The 23,942-nt window shown below is 41.3% G+C and overlaps 1 protein-coding gene across 3 annotated transcripts in view; it reads right to left on the reverse strand.

Moving 5' to 3' along the window:
* The window catches only part of ASAH2 (N-acylsphingosine amidohydrolase 2), a 95,597-nt gene that overhangs the window by 61,391 nt on the left and 10,264 nt on the right, over positions 1–23,942 (reverse strand). Inside the window, exons 1-3 of one of the 3 annotated variants that reach the window (XM_028512975.2) lie at positions 7,160–7,419; positions 3,986–4,117; positions 650–873 (exon numbers count right to left, since the gene is read on the reverse strand). In XM_028512975.2, the coding sequence (XP_028368776.1) occupies positions 650–873; positions 3,986–4,112 (351 nt within the window). In that variant the 5' untranslated portion in view covers positions 4,113–4,117; positions 7,160–7,419. Of the gene's footprint in view, positions 1–649; positions 874–3,985; positions 4,118–5,001; positions 5,024–7,159; positions 7,420–23,942 lie in introns of those variants that run through there. The other 2 variants (XM_036026946.1, XM_036026945.1) reach the window with 2 other exon arrangements.

Here is a 23,942-nt window from a genome sequence, read left to right on the forward strand (position 1 = left end):
AGGGAAGCACTGATATAAATTATATTACCGCCACTTAGTCAGGAAGATGCATGCTAGCAGCCAACAGGACACACCTAACACACTGAAGGGTTTCACTTGATGTCTCCAGTGTTGGGGGCCCAAGCTAGGTTTCCAGTTTCAACTAGCTAGAGTTGCCTACATTTTCCAAATGAGAGATTTAAATCCTTAAGTCTTCAGCCTAGAGGTTTTCTGGCTTCTCTTGAAAAAATTGTCAGATACAGCAACCCTGAGTCCACATTCTTACAGAGCAACAATAAGCTAGAGCCATGCACTTTCTAGTTGTACCATAATCCCCACAACTTCCTACTGTCCTCAGACTGAGGATCACTAGATATTTCTCATTTTCCACTGGCCTGCTTCAGTCATTTACAGTACCTGCTCATCCTCTGTAGTATTTGAGTTTCCCAGCCCTGCCAATTCATAAAAAATGGCCAACTGTCTTTACAAGGGAGCTGTAGTTAAATAAATGACTCCCTCTTCCTTATAGGACAATGTTCATAATGTTACATATCAGTGAAGTTAATAGAAAAGCAAGAAGATGATGCTATAATAATCAGTAGTAAATGTAGGGTTCAAAATAATAAAATCATCATTTCACAGTCTCTTTGAGGAGCCCTTGATTACCTACCATATTGATATCTGCTACTTGTCCTGTGCAGTCAGCTCGCCCAACACCAATATGGTAGCCACTGAAGTTCTGAAATAGAGGAGGCTCTGGGGTAGTAGGCACTGGGGACCCCTGGGTGGCTGTGGGAGTTGGTGTGAGTGTTGAGCCTTGAGGGACTGTGGAGTCCTGGATGGCTGGTGTGCTCCGGGTGGCCTGAGGGCTCTCAGTGGCTGGAAAACCGGAATCTAAAAACAGATTAAGACATTTGAGAAACAACCATTCAGCCCACTTATCTGTCAGCATCAGTTAGGACACTTAGGTTCACATTGCTAAGGAAAAGTCTTTGTATATTCTCTTAGATGTAAGGTACGTGGTAGAAAACATCTCAGAAATTTGCTTTATATCAATCCTAAGGATGATCTTTTTCAACTAATCAAGACACCCATCAAATGTCCTTCAGCTTCTCCTCACAAGCCATTCCTTGTCAAACTCATCATCCTTCTTCACTCACCATGCACTTCTGCACCAACCAAACAAATCAGGTGCCAGGTTTGTGGCATACAACCTACTAAACCCAGCCCCTGGGGATTCGCTTCTACCATTCTCTAAATCCAGAGCCCTTACTTCTTTCTGCTCCATGAACCAGTCTCCACTACCCCCATCAGAGTTGGTTCATTTCTATTACACCCACATCCAGCTCAACTCCTCATCTCTGAGATGCCACCCCAGCTGTCTGTACCCTGCTCTGATCTTCCTCAATCTTCTCAAGACTTTTATTCTTTTTCTTAAAGACTTATTCTCAATGCAACCTAGATCATTGTACACTTGTTGATATAGTTCTACCTTATATGTACATATATATACATATATGGTGACTCTCATATCACCATATATGTATATATACACACTATATTCTTTATATGTATGTGTGTATATCTAAAAATATATATGTATATAAATATACATATTATATATATATATTACATATGCACACAAATATGGTATATAGACTAAGTGGGCAGGTGCCAGAAACAAACATCCAGTTTTAAAACTGACTTTACATGCCCTGGCTGGTGTAGCTCATTGGATTGAGCCCGGGCTGCAAACCAAAGGGTTGCCGGTTCAATTCCGAGTCAGGGCACATGCCTGAGTTGCAGGCCAGATCCCTAGTGGGGGCCATGTGAGAGGCAACCACACATGATGTTTCTCTTCCTCTCTTTCTCCTTCCCTTCCCCTCTTTCTAAAAATAAAAAAATAAAGTAAAAATAAATTTAAAAAAATAAAAATAAAACTGACTTTACAGCCCTGGCTGGTATGGCTCATTGGATTGAGCACTGTCCTGTGAACCAAAGGGTCATTGGTTCAATTCCCAGTCAGGGCACGTGCCTGGGTTGTTATTCATGCCAGTGGGGGGCACATGAGAGGCAACCACACATTGAAAAATAAATAAAAAAATAGAAAACAAAAATAGAACTGACTTTACCAATTACTAACTGAACACGTTACTTAGGCTATTTCACCTCAGTTTTCTCATCTATAAAATAGAGAATAATAATACTCTGCTTTCTAGGGTTGTTTTGAACAATAAATATGTTAATGCATATTAAAAATGTAGAGCAATGTAGGCTGCCTTAAAGCTCTGGTTTTATTCATGTGTTTAGTCGTCTTACATATCCATCTTACTTGCTTTTTTGTTTTTGACCCAGGCAACAGCCAGAGGTGGCCAAGGCGGCAGATGTCAGTGCCTCAGGGCATTAGTGGTCAGGAAATACTGAGGCAAGAAATTAACAGCTACCTTATTATGGGATCCTAGAATTTTAGAGCTCAGAAACAATTTAGAAATCACTTCATCCAATCTCCTGTTTTACGTGCAAGAATACTAAACCCCAGAAAGTGGCTTAACAAAGATTCAAGGAGAGCCTATAATTAATCAGGTGCCCAAACCAGATCCTCCAGCTCAGAATCTGATGCGATTTCAGCCATATTCCAGATGGAGTTAGAAACTGTGTCTTCTCTTCCCCAAGCCCACATTCTCTACAAGACATTAGGTATTGCAAGAAAGGAAGCAGGAACCTTTGCTATTGCTTTATTGATGCCGATGTAGGAATGTGGTGCCAACCAAGGCAAAACATACACAGCCAAAGGCAAGGTCTTTGTGTTCTCAAAGTCCACCTCCCATCTCTGTAAAACAGTACTAAGATTAGCACCTACCTTTATGTGAGCTTTTGCCAAAAAAGTAACCTTTCAATAAACAGCAACTTCTACTGTGATGATAGTTACTGTAATTATTGATAACCAACCTGAGCCTTATTTTAAGAGCTAAAACTAAATAAGCCCTACAGATCCTTTCATTTCTAGCAGTCCAAGACCCTGCTCTGTCCACAGCTGGCACAGAGGATCTCTGGTCCTCTATGTTTACAGGGAATTCAAAGCACAGGACATGGTAGAAAATACACTTGAAAAGAGAGAAAACCACAGAAGAGAAAACTGAGGTGCAAACATGCCATCTTCTTCTCCGTTTGGTCTGAGTCCAGCCCTCCTTTTACTTTGGCCAAAGCACACAGTCCCCACTGTTTCTCTACTCATTTAACAGGTATAATATAGCCTAACATTGAAGTAGGGGCTTCATCAAAGACCTTTGACCCATTATTGCCTATAAATATAGCCTACATAGTTTTTAAAAGCTAAATTCATTTTTAACACTAAAAAAAAATCAAAAGATGTCTAAACATTCCAATGTCTAGCTTCTTGTGAAAACTCAGGAGAACTGAGTTCATGTTTATTATAACAGCAAACAGCTGGCACTCGGGGGGCATCTATGGACCCTCTGCACCCAAATCACAGCTGCCCCCATCCTACTTTACCTCCCCACTGGATCTCATTTATAGAGCTTAATTGGCCCTCCCAAGAATTTAGATTTAAGACCCTCTTCTTTAAGGCTTTTTAAAGAGTCACTGATAATCAATGGATCTTTTATTCACCTTTTGCCCCCAGGAAAAGTTGATACCAAAAAGAGGCAAAGGGTAGGAGAAGAGGATTGAGGCAAAATCTCACATCACTGGGCCTCGAAGAATTCTGATTTGTGCTTAGATCGGTGGAAAAATAGAAGATAAACAACTGCACACCAGATGCTGTCAACTGTGGGGGCAAAGGTAAACTTGATAAAAATTGCTATCAGTATAGAAAGAGCAATGTAATGTAAAGGTTAGGTGGCTACGCCAGGCATCATAAGTACACATTGAACTGTCCTGTCATCAGCATTATCAGCAGACACTATTTCTTGCCTCAGTGTCCCCAGTGATCAAGGAATTTGCTGCAGGCTGAGGTACAGCAGCCAAAAGAGCCCATGACACTTGCCTTTGTGATTTTCAATGGTCCCACTGGTGATAAACAGGAGGGTGAGAAGGGCCACTGTGATTGCGGTCATCATTACAAGGAGGAAAATCAGGAATGTCTCTAATACGGAGAAGGTACGTTTGGCCATTTTTCCTAAGAAAAAGCAGAGATAGAAGAGACAACAAAAGACAGAATCAAAAATTAAAATGCATTTTCTTCAAGCTGCCCAGGGTATCTTAGCTCTTTCATATGAATAGCCTATACCAGGCAAACACAAGAGCACACTCGCCACTAGTTCCATATCCCAAGCCCATTGCAGAGAAGACCAGTCAATTACAGAACTCTTTGATAAGTTCAGATGGGGTTTCCAAATCCTTATCAGCACAGTGCTCATCCTGGCATCCACTACTCATCATTTGGCATTGGCAACTAAGCAAAAATCTATTTGCATCCCTTGGCTACATCATTACTGCTTTCATTAATGGTGATGATGTTATTTATAGGTCTGTACATGGGTCTAGGTTGGAGCACTTCTGTCAATGGTAATGGCTGATCCACCCACACTGTTTGTACTTGTGAGAAGGTTTGCTAAGATGACAGCTTTACTCTGTCATTAAAGACAAGTAAAATTATCTTGTCCACATGGAAGTGAAATCCATACCTTTAGCATTTAAACTCCATGTTTCAACTTTAAATACTACCTGATAAGAAAATGGCATAAAAGGGGAGTGGGTTTTTGCATCACTGTCTCAAGAGAGGTGTTAATAAAATTTCCCTCTTCGGTGATAAGAAGGATCTCACACATTTTGCAAACCCTGTAGCAAAGGATGAAGATAAAAATAAAAATGCCCCTGTGCTCTACAAAAGAAGAAAATGTACTTGCAAATATTTAGGATATTTTCAAAGGAGAATTCATCATTACTCAGAGGGAGTATAGAAGGTAAGAAGTCATATAACAGGAAAAACTATATTGTGGTAGTTAAATATTAGATTCTGAAGTCTGACTCCAGAATTTAAATCTCATTTCTGCCACTTACTGCAGCTGAATTTGGGAAATCTCAATGAGCCTCAATTTCTCCATCCATAAATAGGAATGTGATGATGATAATTTTAGTACCTATCTTATAGAGTTCATATAAAAATAAGAGGAGATAATACAATAATAATTTGTTCCGTGGAATGTAATGTTTTCAAAATGTTGACATTCATCATTGGGCTCCAAAATGGCGAGGACTCTGTGCTCCTCACAGTCCTTAAAGGGAATTTATGTGACACGCTATTAAAGGGTTATTGGACTCACAGTGGAGACTTGAGAGCCCACTTTATTAACCCCTGCTTTAGGAAGCCTGAGCAATGAGATGGGATTGGAATCCCAAAACTTGTCCCCCACAAATGGTATTATGTGGCTAAGATGTTGCTACCCCCAAGAGTTGTAAATTGACAACAAACAGTTGTGTTTAGTATTGCCCAGACAATTTTTTTTGCTTCAGTTTGACTTAGTTGATAAAAGATAAATCTTATACTTTTTTATAGAGTGTACATTTACAAATCTGAAACTTCAAATTTTCTTTCAAAAATACTTCATAAAGTATGGCAACACTGAGCCAGCATTCCCATGTGCCAAGATTTTCAAAACTAAGTAGGTGCTGTTCCCTTTAGATGGGGAATGACTTCTCCAATCTGCCATAGTCCCTACCCAGTGGGTCTTGTCCATCTAAGTCAATGCCTATAGTCATTTTATTTTGCAACTCCTGCACTAGAGGTTAAAAATCAGTCTACCAGCAAATACTTCTGAGGTAGGGCTGAACTGGGGGCAGACAAAGAAACCAGGACATCTCCCCAAATTTCCTGGTTACTGGTAGGCTTTCCCCATCCATATCGCACCACCATCATTCCCTTCAATACCAGCAGCAGCAACAACTTAAAATTTAGGTTCTATACATAAAATTTAGATACAAATTAATCTGTATCTTGGTCCCAAGTTTTACTGACAGCTCCCAGAAGTCAGGAAGCACATCTAAGATATGCCTCTGAAACTTTGATGATCCAAGAGGTTTACTAGTCATTAGCTATTGTTTCAGTAGCAAAGTTCAAACCCAGTATATCTAGTTCATGCTCTAAGTTTTGGTTTCTATAAGCCTTTCTACTGGCCAAGACAGCTTCTGTACAAAAAAAAATGCAATTAAAAATGGATGACTGTCCTGGCTGGGTGGCTCCATTTGTTGGAGCATTGTCCTGTACACCAAGAGTTCAATACATCTGAACTTTTCAATACACCTGGTTGCAAGTTCAGTTCCTAGTCGGTGTACATGCCTGGGTTGTGGGTTCAATCATCATGTCAGGACAAGTATGGGAGGCAACCAATCAAAATCTCTGTCTCACATTGATGTTTCTCTCTCCTCCCTCCACCCCCCTCCCTTCCTCCCTCCCTTCCTCTCTCTAAAATCAATGAAAACATATCCTCAGTGTCAGTCATCAATTAAAAAAATATCAGTGACTGACAGCTGGACCTCCCAACCCCAGATAACCTACAGTCAGATTGTATATGTAAATGTGGCCATGTGGTAGGGATCTGTGTAACAAACAGACGTGATATAAAATCATGCTTTAAAAATATTTTTTAGTTTTTCTCTGTTGACTGATTACCACTACCAACCTTTCGCATAAGTCAACAGTAGGACCTGATTTAACAGTAGAGTTTCCACCTCTTACTTAGATTTCAGTGATGTACCTCAGGTGTTTCATCAGTCTTATTTTGTTGCCAGAATTATTGCCAACACATGACAATTCTTTTTGAACCCATTTTCACTGTCTATTTCTCATTAATGATTAAAATCTGAATTCAAAGTTTAAAGCAAATGCCTGTTCAGAAGGCAGATGAACCTTAGAGAGCTAAACCCAACAATTACATTTTAAAGGATTATACATCTTCTAATGGTTCCCAATTAATCTAGCAGAATCCTGAAAGGTCAATGATATGCCCCTAATGTGACAACAGAAAGCCACTTGTCACATGTTTCCCATGCTGAGGTCCCTATTTCTCAAGATTGTGAAAGTAAAAAGTAATAATTTGGCAAAGTAAGTTTCCAAAGCTAAGAAAAAGGTGTGAAGAGTTAGGGTTTCATCAAGATCTCTGAGGCAATAGATTACTCAGGATCCACCCTTCCCTTTCTAAGAAAATATAGGCATTCTTACCTTATTCAACCACTCAAAAGAATTTCTGCATTTAGTAAAGCAAGTGATGGTCCAGAATTGTGTTTCCTTTCCCTTGCACGTTGCTCAGCGAAGACTTCTCAGTGCTTTCTGACACATACGAAGAAAAGATTTTTCACAGTGATGTTCAAGAGAGTTAGAGTTCTCATTATCACAACTTTGTGGGCTTGGTACAAGGATAAGATTAAAGTGAATTGATAATAAGTGCTTATATGCAAACTCTCACCTGGGCTGACCTGATACTAAGGTGGAAGTTGCAGAGGGCCTACGGGACTGAAGGTCAGTTCTATGCAATGTCTACAAGCTGGATCACAAAAATCAAAGCAAAACAACCCAACAAACCACCTGCTTTATTCACTACTAGTCACTCAAACACATAGTAGACAGGACAGTGAGAACTAGGAGTTTCTGGGCAAGTGGAATGAAGGAACTGAAACAAAAAAAGTAAACAAAGCCATACAGTTTGAGCAACTTATAGCCAGCTGGTGAATCACAAGACCTTATCTTCCCTAACCGAGGACACGGGAGAGCAAATCGTTTATACCTCTCCACCCTAACCAAAGAATACATAGCTTAAAATCTCCCTGGTTTGGAAGAATTAAGAACAGAGACCCAATTAATGTCATTTATGCCAGCTAAACCCAAGGACAGATAAAGTCAGAGGAATAATAAAAACCCCGTTAAAAGTCAGACAGACCCAAGGTAAAAGCAAAACAGTATAACAGACCAAAAAATATTCCCAAGCTCACTCCCCACCCCTACGCTTGTTTTGACACATCAACATATTAAAAATGCATCTGGAAAGCTGATGAATATTCTGCTGAAACCCTCCCCTAAAACTCTCACCCACAGAGAGAAGATAAAAAGCCCTCAGAACAAAGATTCAGGGTGGTGCCCACACCCTTTCCAGACACGTTCTTCTTATTTCTTCCTCAGCTCTAAAGGCCCCCATGACACTTGCAGCCAAGGGAGCGGCGGGCAGTGGGCAGTGGGCAGCAGCAGCTCCTCCTGGGCTTACCCCCTGGTCCTGTCTCCAAGGCCCCTTTTTTCTGACTTCCCAGTGAGCAAACAGCAGCCCTGCCCTGGCTGCTCCTTTCCTGTCACATTTCTAGGGAGCCAAAGCAGGGCACCGCCTGTCTTTTTCCTGTTACTCTTTCTACCCTAAGTCCTTCCTTCATTTTACTGTCTTTTTTTATCAGTATAGAAGTCTTTGATTTTTTTCATACTTATGCCATGAATTCACAGGGAATGGGTACCAGAAGCTCAGACTCCTTTCCATTGGTTCTCACACGGTGCACTTCTCTGGACGGAGCAGGCTGACGCTTCAGCTGAACCCACGTGCCTTTCTCTTTAGCTTCCTTCTTTTTCTGACCATTCTCCTTCACATGTCTCAGGAAGCTCTCTCAACTCTCAGAGTGCTTAATATGCTCAATTCGTACATTAATTCTCTTGACTCTTAACTTGTTTGTTTACAACAATACCCACCACATGCTGGTGAGATTATTGAAGACAGTAAAACACTGGAAGTCTGTTGGAACTGCCATCTTCCAGTGTTTCATTGTCTTTAATAAACATTCTCTCAAAATCACCTGGACTTGTGTTGTGAAAACTTTCCTACACGATGTCAAGAACCCACACGCTACAGGCGGGCCTGAGGCAGGCTGGTCTCTGTCTGGCAACTATAGCCTGGGCTGTGGGCCCCCCTGGGCAATATTTATACCAATTTCAGAACAGAAAAGCATTTTCCATTTTTAGATTCTCACGTATAAATGAATGCAAAGTTTTAGATTATGAATGTGAATAACGAACATATAACAGAGTAAGAATGATGTACAATCATTAAAAATGGTATTGAAGAAAAAACTTAATGACATGAAAAATTACTAAGAATATTAGGTTATTTTAAGTTTATAAAAACATTTGATACCATTTGTGTAAAGTATACATTATTTATATAAGTGTGGTCAAACGGACTACAAGAAAAGTACACCAAAGCATTAAGAAGTAATTATCTGGTGTTAAGATTGTGGGTGGTTTTTGGTTTTTCTTTTTGTTTTTAATCTTTTGACTCATTATTTTCTATAATAGCCATGTAACACTTTTGTAATGGGAAAAATAAAATGTTTACCTTCTCTTGGAGAATATATACTACATAACAGCATGAAGTTAAACAATGGCCCAAAAGAGATGAAGAGAGGAAGAAATAGGCCAGACCCATCTGTTTTTCCAAGTAAACCCAAGCTGTCCAAGAAATAGTTTGAAGAAGACTGCACGGGCCACTTCATTCCTGGCAGAGTTTGTGGAGAAACCAGCCCTCAATGGTCCATCCCTCCCACCTTTCATTAGCATAATGATGAAAACAAATCTGAGGCAACACCCAATTCAAGAATATAATACAGATGGAATTGCTTCCTCCCCAGCCCTTATTCCCAGCCACCCCATTCCTGTTCCAGAGGCAATCACCACCCACCCATGTTTTGTAAATCTTTGCAAAATGATTGTATGCATATTTCTATGTCTTTTTGATACAACTAGCATAATTCTGCTTCCCTTCACTTAATGTACAGTAGAGAATACTGTAACTACATATAGAATGTATGTAGGCCTCATTCTTGTTAATGGCTGTGTAATATCTGGTTACATGATATATCTGTAAATTCCTAGAAGCTAAATTGCTGGGTCAAAGGGGAGCATTTAAAATTTTGCTTCAGACTTCCAGCCAAGATGGAGACATAGGTAGGCACACTGTGCCTCCTCACAACCAAAAGGACAACAACAAATTTAAAACCAAAAAAATCAACCAGAAATGCCAGAAAATCGAACTGTAGGGAAGTCTGACAACCAAGGAATTAAAGAAGAAACATTCATCCAGACTGGAAGGAGGGGCAGAGACGGGCAGCTGGGTGGAGAGGCCTTACGGTACGGTAGCGGCTGGCAGACCAGGCAAGCTGGTGGCGGGAGGACCGAGTGGCCCCACATTTGCTTGTGGATAAACCAGGAGGAACACTGGGGAATGAGACAGATCACACAACCCAGGATTCCAGCATGGGGAAATAAAAGCTCAAAACCTCTGGCTGAAAAAATCCATGGGGGTTGCAGTGCCAGGAGAAACTCTCAGCTTCACAGGAGAGTTTGTTGGAGACACCCACAGGGTCCTAGAATGTACACAAACCACCTACCTGGGAATCAGCACTAGAAGGGCCCAATTTGCTTGTGGGTAGTGGGGGAGGGGACTGGAAGCCACAGATTGCTGAGTGGGTCACATTTTTCCCTCTCAGACCCCTCCCCCACATACAGCACCACAACACAGTAACATCAGTTTCCCTGCCTGGTGAATACCTAAGGCTCTACCCCTTACTACATAACAGGTATGCCAAGACAAAAAAAAAAAATGGCCCAAATGAAAGAACAGATCAAGCTCCACAAAAACAACTAAGCAGTGAAAAGATAGCCAGCCTATCAGATGAAGAGTTCAAAACACTGATAATCAGGTTGCTCACAGAATTGGTTGAGTATGGTCACAAAATAGAGGAAAAAGTGAAGGCTATGAAGAGTGAAATAAAGGAAATGTACAAGAAACCAACAGTGATGGGAAGGAAACCAGGACTCAAATCAACAGTTTGGACCAGAAGGAAGAAATAAACATTCAACCAGAACAGAATGAAGAAACAAGGATTCAAAAAAATGAGGAGAGGCTTAAGGACCTACAGGACAACTTTAAATATTCCAACATCTGAATCATAGAGGTGCCAGAAGGAGAAGAGGAAGAGCAAAAATTTGGAAACTTATTTGAAAACATAATGAAGGAGAACTTCCCCAATCTGGCTAAGGAAATGGTCTTCCAGGAAATCTAGGAAGCTCAGAGAGTCCCAAAGAAGTTGGACCCAAAGAGGAACACACCAAGGTACATCATAATTACATTACCCAAGATTAAAGATAAGGAGAGAATCTAAAAAGCAGGCAGAGAAAAGGAGACAGTTACCTACAAAGGAGTTCCCATAAGGCTATCAGCTGATTTCTCAATAGAAACCTTGCAGGCAAGAAGGGACTGGAAAGAAGTATTTGAAGTCATGAAAGGCAAAGACCCACATCCAAAATTACTCTATTCAGCAAAGCTATCATTTAGAATGGAAAAGCAGATCAAGTGCTTCCCAGACAAGGTCAAATTGATGAGTTCACCATCACCAAGCCATTTTTATATGTTAAAGGGAATTATCTAAGAAGAAGATCAAAACTATGAATAGTAAAATGACAACAAACTCACAACTATCAAAAACCAAACCCAAGAAAAAATTAAAACAAAAACAACTAAGCAAACTAGACCAGGAACACAACCACAGAAATGGAGATCACATGGAGGGTTGTCAGTGGGGAAGGGCAGGTGGGGTGTGGGGGAAAAGGTACAGGGAATAAGTAACATAAATGGTAGGTAGAAAATAGACAGGGGAGGTTAAAAATAGTATAGAAAATGGAGAAGCCAAAGAACTTATATGTATGACCCATGGACATCCACTAAGATGAGGGGGAAATGCAGGTGGGAGAGGGTGTGCAGTGCAGGGGGGAATTAAGGGGAGAAAAAAGGGACAACTGTAATAGCATAATCAATAAAATATATTTAAATAAATAAATAAAATGTGCCAATATTTGCAAACAAACCTACATGAGGTCTGTGCCAGCATGTATCAAAATCTCTATTTTATACACCTCCACTAACAGGATAGCTCAGGCTCTCTGACCTTTGTCCTTTGACAGGTAAGAAAAAAGTGCTGTTTCCTCATGGTCTTCCTTTGCATTCTCTTCTGAATTAGGCCAAATGTAGTCATACATTTTTTAAAACAGAGATAACAGATATATATATGCCGCCTATATATACAGCACATAGTAATTAATGTATCTTAGCTACTTCTCTGCTATTGCAGAGGGGAATGGGTTAAACCAGCATTAAACAAGTTTTGTGTGGTGTTTATGTTAAAATTCTTGGTGTCAAGCAACAGGGACCAAACAGAGCTAACCTAAGGCAGAGGGAAAGCGAGAGAGAAGTAAATTCATTGGAAGGCAGGAAAAGAGATTTGAGATTCAGGCTCAGGAGGGCCAGAGACCCGGGCGGATCAGCGGGCCTAAGTGGTGGGAGCTATGGCACCATCTCTTTAGGGCGTCACCACTGAGAGGGATTCCCTCCAAGTACATGGTCTTTGTGCTATTCTACTCAGGATTTCATTCCCAAAACACAACATCTGACTGGTCTGATGTAGCTAGTACACTTGTCCCTTGCCTGAATGGACACATAAAAAGAAGTCCCAACAAGACCACCACACCGAAAGAGGAAAGAGTTGTTCTCCAAAATAAAATCAAGGCAGGTCATACAACAGATACCACAGGTGGCCTGCCATCAAATTTCCTTTTCCCTTGCAGTGGGACGGCCTCTGAATCGCCCTGTGGTCTCTCCCTGACCTCTCCCGACACCTCCCGTCCCCTGAAAAGGAGCCTTGCCATGCTCATTCACTGTGAGACCTGCTAGGTGACCCAAATATCTAGTCAGACAAGATCATTTGAAGCAGGGCTTTTGTAGACGACAATATCATAACATTCCATTTCCCCAGACAGCATTTGAAGGCCCATGCCTGAAAGCTAAGGGTGGGAATCAGGAAGACCCCGAGCACTGTGGCAAAGCCAGCAGGGGACGGTGGTGGGCCAGGGGGCTGCTGGTGCCCATCAGAACAGCCGACTGCTGTAGCCAGGAGTAAGGGTATCTTGAGGTGAAGGGAAGATACAATCACAGCAAACATTTTAACTTGTACGTATATTTTATTTCTGTCTGGATGGCCTTCAGATAAATCCTGTTGTAATAGGGAGGGTCTGGCCAGATCGCTGGGCAAAGTGGAAGGATCCCTGAGGTGGCAGGAAAGGCTGCGCACCCCAAACTGAGGGAGGAATTACAGGAAACCCCAAGGAGGCGAATTGAAGCCAGTCAGTGCATGACCATATCCCCGGGTGAGAGGAAACGAGACAGAACGTAAGCTCCACCCCCGGGCACCCTGTGTCCCCTGTGCAGGGCTAGGAAATACTCTTATGCACTTCCGGATGGTGGCAGCAGGGGAAGGGGCAGAGACACTGCACGGGCTGATGTGTGGTAGATGTTAGCCTGACTTGGCTGACAAGGTGGACACTCACACAGCACATAGGATTTTGGGGGAAATACTTTAAAATAAAGGGTATGCAGAAATTTTTTTGCCTTGCCCTCACTTGTACGGTCAGGAGCCAGCTCACAGAGGCCGAGCCTCACGCACGGGACACTTGCCTCACCAGTGCTGGGCCTGCAGGACCCTGAGGTCCTGTACCACATAGCACAGATCCTGGACCTCTCCCATTCTCTCGCTCTGAGAGAAGTGCACAGACTCATGGGCCAGAAATGTTTGCTGTCTCGGGGGTGGCAAGCAGCCTTGGGCACCAGGGCCCCTCGGACGGAGCCCCTAGCACAGCTGGTTGCAGTGATCTGGCAGTGTGCCCCAGCCCCAGGAGAGAGAGGAAGCTGGAGCAAGACAATAAAGACACTGGCTCCACAAGTGCACACTGCAGAGAGAGAGAGCCTGGAGCTGGAGAGACAGACACCCATCTGGTAGCAGCCTTGGGACCCAGGAGGATAGATAAGAATGAAGTGGAGTGTCTGGACGCTGATTCTGGTCCTGGGGCTGGTTGGCTTCTTTCTGTGTTTAGCAGAAGAAAACAGCTTGAAACCAGGGGATCCCTAGCTCCCCCAAATTGGACACCATTTTAATAAAAATCTTTTTCCTTCCCCAGCAATTATTGTGTTATGCTTGTGGACAGTGGTGGGAGGCCAAATCCGACTTTGTTCCGTAACACTGTTAGCTAGGATGATGGTGACTCTTTCTCTACCCTCCACCCCAAGACACTTGTTCATGAGCACACATTCTACCCATTTTCTGTGCCTGAGCCCACGAGAGCACAGGCACTGAAAAGGATGGTTAAAAATGAGCATGATCCAGCAATAGCTCCAGGATGCAAGCCAAAGTCTCCGGATTCCTAGACAAGACCTCTTGCCCTTCAGCAAACCCTTTTATCTACCGTGACTTGGACCCCGGCATGGCAGGCTCTGGGGGTGTGCAGGGCCAGGTGTTCACTCCTTATTAGCAAACGATAAAGCAAAGCTGTGTCTTCTGTCCCTTAACATCCTTTCAGAGGAAGGAACTACCCAGCACAAGGTAAAGGCAGCTGGGAAGAAACACAAACTGTATTCAAGTCAAAAGAATATTTCTTCGTAAACCCTAACTCCTTCATTGGCACCAAAAATTCTCTTAATATTTCACTTATGCCTGAAAGCTAAGGCCACATATGCTCCATGGCTGCATCCTCTCCCATTCTTTAATTCTTGGTGTAATTAAAGAGTAAGCCACTTTTTAAAAGTATGTAGTATTTCTCATATCACTCAGACTGTGTGGTCTCTACGTACTATTTCTTACTAAATGGAACAAGAGATCCTTGAAAAAATGGCTGGATCTGGGGCAGGAAATACATGAACTAAACCTACAATGCTTTTTAATTCCAGAAATCCAGGAAGTCATTGAGATGATCAGAATTGTGTCAAAAAGAACTAGAGCTTCGCACTAGCCAAAAGTAGGTCAATTTCAGCATCAAAATAACTAGGCCAAAATGGGTCAATTTGAGCCAAAAATAACTGCAATAGATTGAAGCAAATCAAATTTCCTAAATCCATGATGTCATAATGATACTTTTAAAAAATCCCTATTGATTAACTCAAAAGATGCTAGGGAATCCATTTGTTTTTTCTGAAAACTGGTAAGGAATAAAAGTGGGGGAAGAAGAAGTCAAGAATATACTCTGCTTTTCCTATATAAAAGTATCTTTGGAAAGCCAAATTGTTGATGAGGGATAGTTTCTCATAATCAAGGTACTTCAGCTAATAATAACAGAGGAATGATTGTCTTAGAATCTAAATGTTTTGCAAAGCCCTGTTGAACTGAGGGATCTAGGCAATGACCATCGATGGCTGGGTGCATATGTCACCATAAGAGAACCAGATATTGCAAGCCTCTGAATGCTTTACACAACATCACCTCTCAAGGGTTCTAATTAAACCAAATTGAATCAGACTCTGGATATAAGTACCTCTTTATAGGAAATACGAAAGACTATGGAATATGTTAGAGGACAATGTGGAGATACAGGAAGCAAAGTCCAGACCATGAGAGACTCTCTACAACAAATGACCTAGTTTCTTTAACAAAAAATTTGGAAGCAGAGAGGGGAAGAGCAGGAGGTGAAGGGGAACAAGGGGTGGGGAGTAGAGGGAAGGGAGGAGGAGAAGGAAAACAGTATGTGAAGGAAGACTGGAGAGGAGAGAGAAGGGCAAGGGAAGGAAAGGGCTCAAGACAGAGAGGAAAGCTGTAGGTTAAAAGAGGCTGAAGAGACATCAATCAACCATAAGACCAAACCATTGTTATTTGAAACTTGATTCAAACTGTTTTTTGACATTATGAGAGAATTGGGATAATTTGAGCACTGACTAAATATTTGATGATATTAAGGCATTATTGTTTTAAATGTTGTGGAATAACAATAAGGCATTATTGTTTAAATGTTAGTAGAACTTTTTTTAAAAAGTCCTTATTTTTTAATACATTCCAAAACTGGCAAAAAAAAATGCCAAAAGTGCAAAAATCTGACTGAGGGGTGGACGATGAACAGATGGAAGGACAGATGGATGGAAAATAAGCTTTGCTCTTGAATATGCCAGTGGACAGGAGAGGGGGGTTAAAAGCACTGTGGAAGATATTGTAGACTACTTCACTCAACACTCTTCTTAAACACATCTAGTGTACGGAGGCTGGACCATCATTTGCCTACCTTTCCAGATGTATTCAGTTGGCCAAGCAGTTCTTCTAGCTTTTTTTCATACAATGGCTCTAGCAGTGCTTAGTTGTCTTTAACTTTATTTGGAACAATTTTGTTAGATTGTATTATGACAGCTGTCCTATCAGCGTGCATTAAAAAAAACTTATCAAAATTGGTGAATTTTTGTGCAGCCATTTTAATATTAAAGATAAAAGAAAATATACATCATTTTCAGCATATTATGCTCGATTATTTCAAGAAAGGTTAAAATGCAACTGAAATGCAAAAAAAGATTTGTACAATATAAGGAGAAGGTGCTGTGACTAATTGAATGTGTCAAAAGTGGTTTGCAAACTTTCTTGGTACTATGGACATGTTGGCCAAATAATTCTTTCATATTTAGCAGCACCCCTGACCTCTACTCACTAGAAGCCAATAGAGGGAGATAGCTGACATACTCAAAATATCCAAATCAATAGTTACTGGTGAAAAATGAAAAATGTGTCTTTTATTTTACAGAAAAAACTAAGCGGATCTTTTAGTCAACCCAATACTTTAGGTTCCACCTTTCAGAAGTCCTAGTGTGAGACTTCACTTCAGAACTGAGTCATTTGGGAAGAGTGGCAGGGCCTGGGACATATTTTACTGGTTTGGGTTATGGCAGCATGGTGGCTGCTTCTAGATGCTGTAGCTGCTCCCGTATTCCATGACCATGACCAAGGCAGCCCATCCCTTAATGGCTCATTTCTGCAGTTTAAGTTGGGAAGTTGTTCCTTGAAGCTCAACCTCAATTCTTTGTCTTCAGCCTTCACAAAAATTCTGCAAGTTGTCTCTGTCCCTTAATATAATGGTCCCCAACATTTTTGGCTCCAGGTATCAGTTTCATAGAAGATAACTTTTCCACAGACATGGTGGGAGGGTGAGTAGGGGGATGGTTTCAGGATGATTCAAGTGCAATACATCAAGCTCACCTCCTGCTGTGCAACCCAAGTCCTAACAGGCCCGAACCAGTACCGGTCCACAGCCTGGAGGCTGGGAACTCCAGCCTTAATAAATCTCTTTCTTCTTAAGCTAGTTGGAACGGACTCTATTGTCTCCAACTGAGAACCTATCCACGCTAAACCTCACAAAAGTGAGCATTGGACCTCTCTTTGGAGAGTATATGCTTTCCGATCATTGGACACTGTGTATGCCTAGCTGCCTCTGGGAACATTTTAAAGTTAAAAGTGATGGGCAGCATGGCACAATAAATTTTCACTAGATCCAAAAAGAAATTAGTTTTAAGGCTAGCACAGGGCTGCCATCGTGGCACCTTACCACTTCACAAGTTTTGTAAAGGGATGAAAAACTCCTCTGAACCCCAAAGCAGTCTGATCATCAGTTGACTACTTATAGAATCATCTTTTCACTGGTCTCAGTTGAACCTTGACCTCAAATCACAAACAAGCAGTAAAAGAAAGAACAGAATCCCTTTTGTTCCAACCTGGAGAGATTGTTTCTTATCATACCCCTTCTGCACTCATCACATGTCAAGCCTGAAAATGTGCCCAGGTGATGTACTTCACTGCAGGTGGGAGCCCAAGTTCATTCTCTGAGGGAAGTCCCCACCCTACAGCGGCATGGGGTGGAGAGAGACAGTGCATCACAGAGGAGCACAGCGGAATCTTCTTCCGTCCTGGATTTACCGAGTCCGTGTTCTGGGTACTCCTGACAGCTCTGCCTTCCTCAGAGGACAGGATAGATGAACTATTCGAGAGCCACAGAGTGGGTCTCCCCAAATCTCTCCCAGCCCTACCTTCAACACAACAGGCAAAATGATAAAGTGAGACACCAAGGCTATGGGGAGTGCTGGAATGTGGAATCTGAAGATTGTGGCTTTTTTTTTTTTTTAGCTCAGTGACCTTCATTTTCCTTATTGCCCAAAGGCAGGCTAACAAAAACCTACCTTGCCATGAGAGTCACACAGACAACATTTTTTTTTAAAGTTCTTTGCCAGCATATGAATGAGTTATTGTATTAATTGGGCTGAATGTGGGTGCCCAAGAATGGTAACATTCATGCTCTTTAAATCTTACAGCATGGTTATTTTCTTGCTGTATTCTTCAGACTGGGTTCTAAAGTTCTCCCTATTAGCATTTGACAAACTCAGTCTTGGGGGAAAGAGTATCTTGTGGTTTTCAAAACACCCAAAGTGCTTAAAATTTAGAAATCGAATACCTCCCTTACTTCCCTACTGTTAGACAAACAGTGTGGGGCCACAGAACCTTTGCAGAGTATGTGGAAATTATTCTCTGATAATTTATCTTTTTCTAAACCCATAGATAAGAATTTATTGCATTTGGCAGTGACAAATTTGACCTGTTTGCCATACAAGATTATGAAAGCAGATTGGGGGAAAGTGGGCTGTAGCTGCATTTATCATTTTTTCAGGGACAGGGTGAGAGTATATTGTGATGTACTTCTTCCCCTCTACATAAATCTCAGGGGCTTAGCCTCTCCCACCTGCACCATGCACTATGGAAAAAGTACCACACTGTCCATTCACAAAACTTGGGAAAGAAAGGACCAAAAGAAGCATAAAGCAGCTTGCTTGTATCTAAGCCTGCCCAGCCTGACTCAATGTTCTCTCTGTCCAGTGGGGGAAAGGATGACCTGAGTGGAGCTGGGCATGAAAGCATATTGTCTTTCTTGTACTGGGCAGAACCAAGCCCAAGGAAGAATTGTGCTCAGTTAGAATTGTTCTCTTCCCTGCCTGGAGCAAATGTATGGCAGCCATTCACAGATGACCCTCCCCCACCACTAGATCAGCCAAAGAGCAAAAGGGACAGGGAAGCAGACCATCCCCATTCTGGAGAGTAAATGCATGCCATTGCTCACCTTCTCTGAGACAATATGCCTGACTCGTTCCCAAGGAATATCCATTGAACATGCAGGAGAAAGAGAAAAAAGTTCTTGCTCATATGCATCTACCTACCTAAAGACATAACACCTGCAGTAGGATTTAACATCCTGGGTCTGTCATTGATTTGGGATGATGCTAAGGGTTATGTGGCACCTGAAATACCCATGCTCAAAGGGTACAGCCAGTGAAACAAGAGGGGTTGTCTGCCTGATGCTCCCTCCACAGCGTGAAGGCCAGGACCAAGACTAGGTGTGAACCAAAAGCTGAGGCAGGGCTTGGGTCCTGAAGGGCAGAGGTTAGTATACAGAGTTCCTATCTAAGTTTATTGGGGTCCCCAGAATCAAAGGGGCCAGGTCAGGAGATAAAGCTAGAGCTCAGTGACAGGGGGAAACTACTCGGGAACCTCCAGCTTGCAGGAGCCAAAGACAGGATCCAACTGGAATATGGAGCTGAGACAGAGTCAGACAGGAATGAAGTCTAAGCTAAAGCAGATGAGGCAGATGAACAAAGGAGCTGGCGCTTGGGCAAAGACCCAAATCGCCCACAGGTACTGTTCATGACTCCATTTAATGGGTCAGTAGTTTAAAGAGACTCACATGGGTTGGGCTAGCTAATCAGGCCAGGGCATGAAAGATAACAACTTACTGAGCTATTACTGTGTAGACACATATCAAGCCAGAGCAAGAGGGATAGCCATCTTTTTAAAAATAAAAAATAAAATAAAATAAACTTATTGAACTCTTCGTTTGCTCTTACTTGTAATAACATCACATGAATTCACTCATTTAATACTTACAGTAATACCATAAGGATGGTACTATTCTTATCCCCATTTTACATTTGAGTTAAAAAGCAAACAAAAAAGGGGGGGGGATCCTAGAGAGGTAAAACAAATAGCCAAAGGTCCTACTACCAATAAGAGACCAAGCTGGGTTCAAACCCAAATCACGTGCCTTCAGATTCCTCTATCTTAACCATCAGCTGCACTATGCATCATAAGCAACTGCTTTTTACTAGTATTAATATACCTGATATTCTTAGAGTAACAACAAAATAATACCTAAAAGTAGTCAAAAACACAAAGCTCGTAAGAAGAGGAAATTGACTACTCATAGTCAGGGATTGTGAGAAGAGGTAGGGATTCTAAAGTCATCTAGTTCAACCCCTTTGTCATAGAGATAAAGATGTTACTTGCCCAAAGTCACTGCGGTGGAAACTTGCAGCCCTCATCCATAGCTGGTCCTCCTCTCCTCTGTGGGCATTCAGGAAGGACATTGGCTCCCTGGCAGTTACAGGTCAATGGGCTGTGTGTGGCAGTGAACAGGTGTCACTCTTGGGCTCAAGCATTTTAATGTGGAGGCATTTGAGAGGGGGTGTGAGTCCTTCCTGACCTCTCTTCCTCTGCTGTGGTGACCCTGATAGTTTCATGCCCCAGATGACATGTTACAAGATCTGTGAGTCACCACTGGGAGGAAATCTGGCTCAGGGAGTCATGAGGCCAGAAGCACACTTTGCATAAACAAGAAATAGGTGCTTATGCATTAAGCAACTAAGATTTAGAGGGGGTTTTTTGTTGTTCCTGAGCAAGCCCATTCCCCATACTCATTACATAGTCACCTAGTTATCACCAGCTAATGACCTGACTCCTTAGCTAAATTACAAATCTCCTTAAAATTTTTTTCAGTTCAATAAATTCCACAAATCGAATGGTTTTATTTCTGGATAACCACAGGCAGAATGATGAATTTGACCCTTATCTTTACCTCCCACAAAAACTAACTCAAAATGGATTAAAAACGGAACCATAATACCTGAAATTGTAAAACTCGTAAAAGAAAACATAGGGAAGAAGCTCCTTGACATTGGTCTTGGCAATGATTTTTTGGATATGACAAAGAGCACAAGCAACAAAAGCAGAAATTAATGTATGGGACTACATCTGATGAAAAGCATCTGCCCAGCAAAGAAAACAATGAAAATGCAAAGGCAATCTACAAAATGAAAGAAAATATGTGCAAACCACATGTCAGATAAGGGGTTAATATCCAAAATATATAAAGAACTCACACAACTCAATAACCAAATATAAATAACCTCATTAAAAAGTGGGCAGAGGAACTAAACAGACATTTTTTCCAAGGAAGACATTCAAATGGCGAACAGGTACATGAAAAGATGTTTAACACTGCATTTTGGAATATACTAAAATCTCTCTCTGATTCAGAGATCACATTTCATACAATCTCAACTCTAAGACATAGCTAAACATGAGAAATAAATATTTAGAAAACCCAGAAACTTATGAAATAAAGTCCAGGCATTTTACACTACACTAAGGGACTCTTAGGTTTATGTAGATCTTGGTGATTTTAATTTACATACAGTTCTAACCAACTGTTCTTTTTCTTCCAATCACAGGAAATTAGAATCCTTGAGGTTTCTAGAAGCAGACACACAGGTAGCAAAAGTTATAGCTGAAAGAAACTCACATGAAAAGGACTCAGCCCCTGACAGTAATCAGTGGTTGGAGTGACAACTTGTTCGTTTTTGTTTAACCATCCCTAAAACAGCAAAAGCATATGTAAAATATTGGGAAAAATTTCCTCCAAGATTTTTTATTCTTAAGTTCAGAGCTTAAAAGAAAGAACTCCAAGTTTTAAAGCTGCTGAAAATATAAAGAGGGAGACAGAGACACAGAGATAACTAGATTAATCCATTTCAAAATGCTACTGTGTTTTATTAAGGTGGGATTTGGGGAACTTTTATTTTCTGCATTTTACTTAATTATATTTAAAACTTTTCTGCAATAATTATGTATTACTTTTGTGGTAAAATCTAATTTTTTTAAATAATGAATGCAGGGCATGAAAAAGACATAGAGTAAATAATTCTTCAACTAAGTAAGCTAAAAAAGGATGTATGGAGTCTGCTGGTCCATTTTTATGCATCATCAAATGAAGAATAACTACTAAGTATATAGCTTATGTTCCTTTTCTCAGGTGTGTAAGATAGACCATGCTCACTTCAGACTCCATCTTGGCGGAGCACGTAAGTCAGTAGTACGATGCCATAGGACTTGTAGAAATAATGAGGCATTAACTTAGCCAGGATTAATAGAACAGAGCCAAGTTCCACCTGCTTATTCTCTTCACTAATGAGAAAACAGGCTGAGCTGCCTTTACATGTTTAGGGGAGCTGAACCTTGGATGCCCCATAAGAAATAAAGATTCTTGAGAACTGGACAGCTACGTGCAAAAAAATGAAACTCGAGCACCAACTTACACCATATACAAAAATAGATTCAAGGTGGATAAAAGACTTAAATATAAAACGTGACACCATTAAAGTCCTAGAAGAGAATGTAGGTAGGAAAATCTCAGATATTTCATGCAGAAACTTTTTTACTGACTTGTCTCCTAGAGCAAGGGACATAAAGGAAAGAATAAACAAATGGGACCTCATCAAAATAAAAAGCTTTTGCACAGCTAAAGAAAACAGTATCAAAATAAAAAGAGAACCAACTGTATGGGAAAACATATTTGCCATTGATACCTCAGACAAGGGTTTAATCTCCAAAATATATAAAGAACTTACACGACTCCACTCTAAGAAGACAAGTAACCCAGTTAAAAAATGGGCAAAGGACTTGAACAGACACTTCTCCAAGGAGGACATACAGAAAATCCAAAGACACATGAAACGATGCTCAATATTGCTAGCCATCAGAGAGATGCAGATTAAAACCACAATGAGATACCACTTCACACCAGTCAGAATGGCCATCATAAACAAAGCAACAAACAACAAGTGTTGGAAAGGCTGTGGAGAAAGGGGGTCCCTAGTGCATTGTTGGTGGGACTGCAGACTGGTACAACCACTACGGAAAGCAGTATGGAACTTCCTCAGAAAACTAAAAATGGATCTGCCTTTTGACCCGGCAATTCCACTGCTGGGACTATATCCTAAGAACACTGAAACACCAATACAAAAGAACCTTTGCACCCCGATGTTCATAGCAGCACAATTTACAATAGCTAGGTGCTGGAAGCAACCTAGATGCCCATCAGTTAATGAATGGATCAAAAAACTATGGTACATTTACACAATGGAATTCTATGCAGCAGAAAGAAGGAGCTCCTACCCTTTGCAACAGCATGGATAGAGCTGGAAAGCATTATGCTAAGCGAAACAAGCCAGGCAAGGGTTTAATCTCCAGGCAGTGAAAGACAAATACCACATGATATCACCTTTAACAGGAACCTAAACAACAAAACAAAAAAACAAGCAAAATATAACCAAAGACACTGAAATAGGGGATAGTCTTACAGTGACCATAGGGGAGAGAAGAGGGAATTTCAGAGGGGAATGGGTAGGGTTTACAGGAACAAATTTGGAGGACACATGGACAAAAACTAGGGGTGGGGGGTAATGGGGGGGAAGAGGGGAGGGTTGGGTGGGTGGGCTGGAATGGGAGTAGGTGAGAGAAAACTGTACTTGAACAATGATTAAAGTTTTAAAAAAAAGAAATAAAGATTCTTCTGAATTAGATCATTATATTGGTATTTACATAAGAGACTTGACACCACCAGGTAGCACAGAATGGTGACCGAGTTGTCACACCAGTTGCTCCATAAACTAGTCCAAAGGTAAAGATGTGATTGAAGACTACCATTTTTCCCATTCCAATGTGTCAATTTCAGGGTTGATACGTTCAAAAGATTTAACTACTGATTCAGCCGGGGCACTGACCAATTAGAACAGATGCCAGGGTAAATGACTGGTGTACCTATGCCAAGGCATTCCTGCTGAATGTCAACCCACCTTGGTGAGTTTCTTTTTAAAAGCTGGAATTATGAATTGGCTGGGGAGTTTCTTTATTCAAAGATCCAGTCATTGAGTTATAAGCCTCATAAGTAGAATAAGCTGTCATCAAAAAAAGAAAAAACCTCCAATCTCACCTCACCCTGCTAAAAAAATTACTTCAGTCCATCA

This window comes from Phyllostomus discolor, chromosome 5 (genome assembly GCF_004126475.2).
Source record: "Phyllostomus discolor isolate MPI-MPIP mPhyDis1 chromosome 5, mPhyDis1.pri.v3, whole genome shotgun sequence".
In the NCBI taxonomy this organism is placed as follows: domain Eukaryota; kingdom Metazoa; phylum Chordata; class Mammalia; order Chiroptera; family Phyllostomidae; genus Phyllostomus; species Phyllostomus discolor.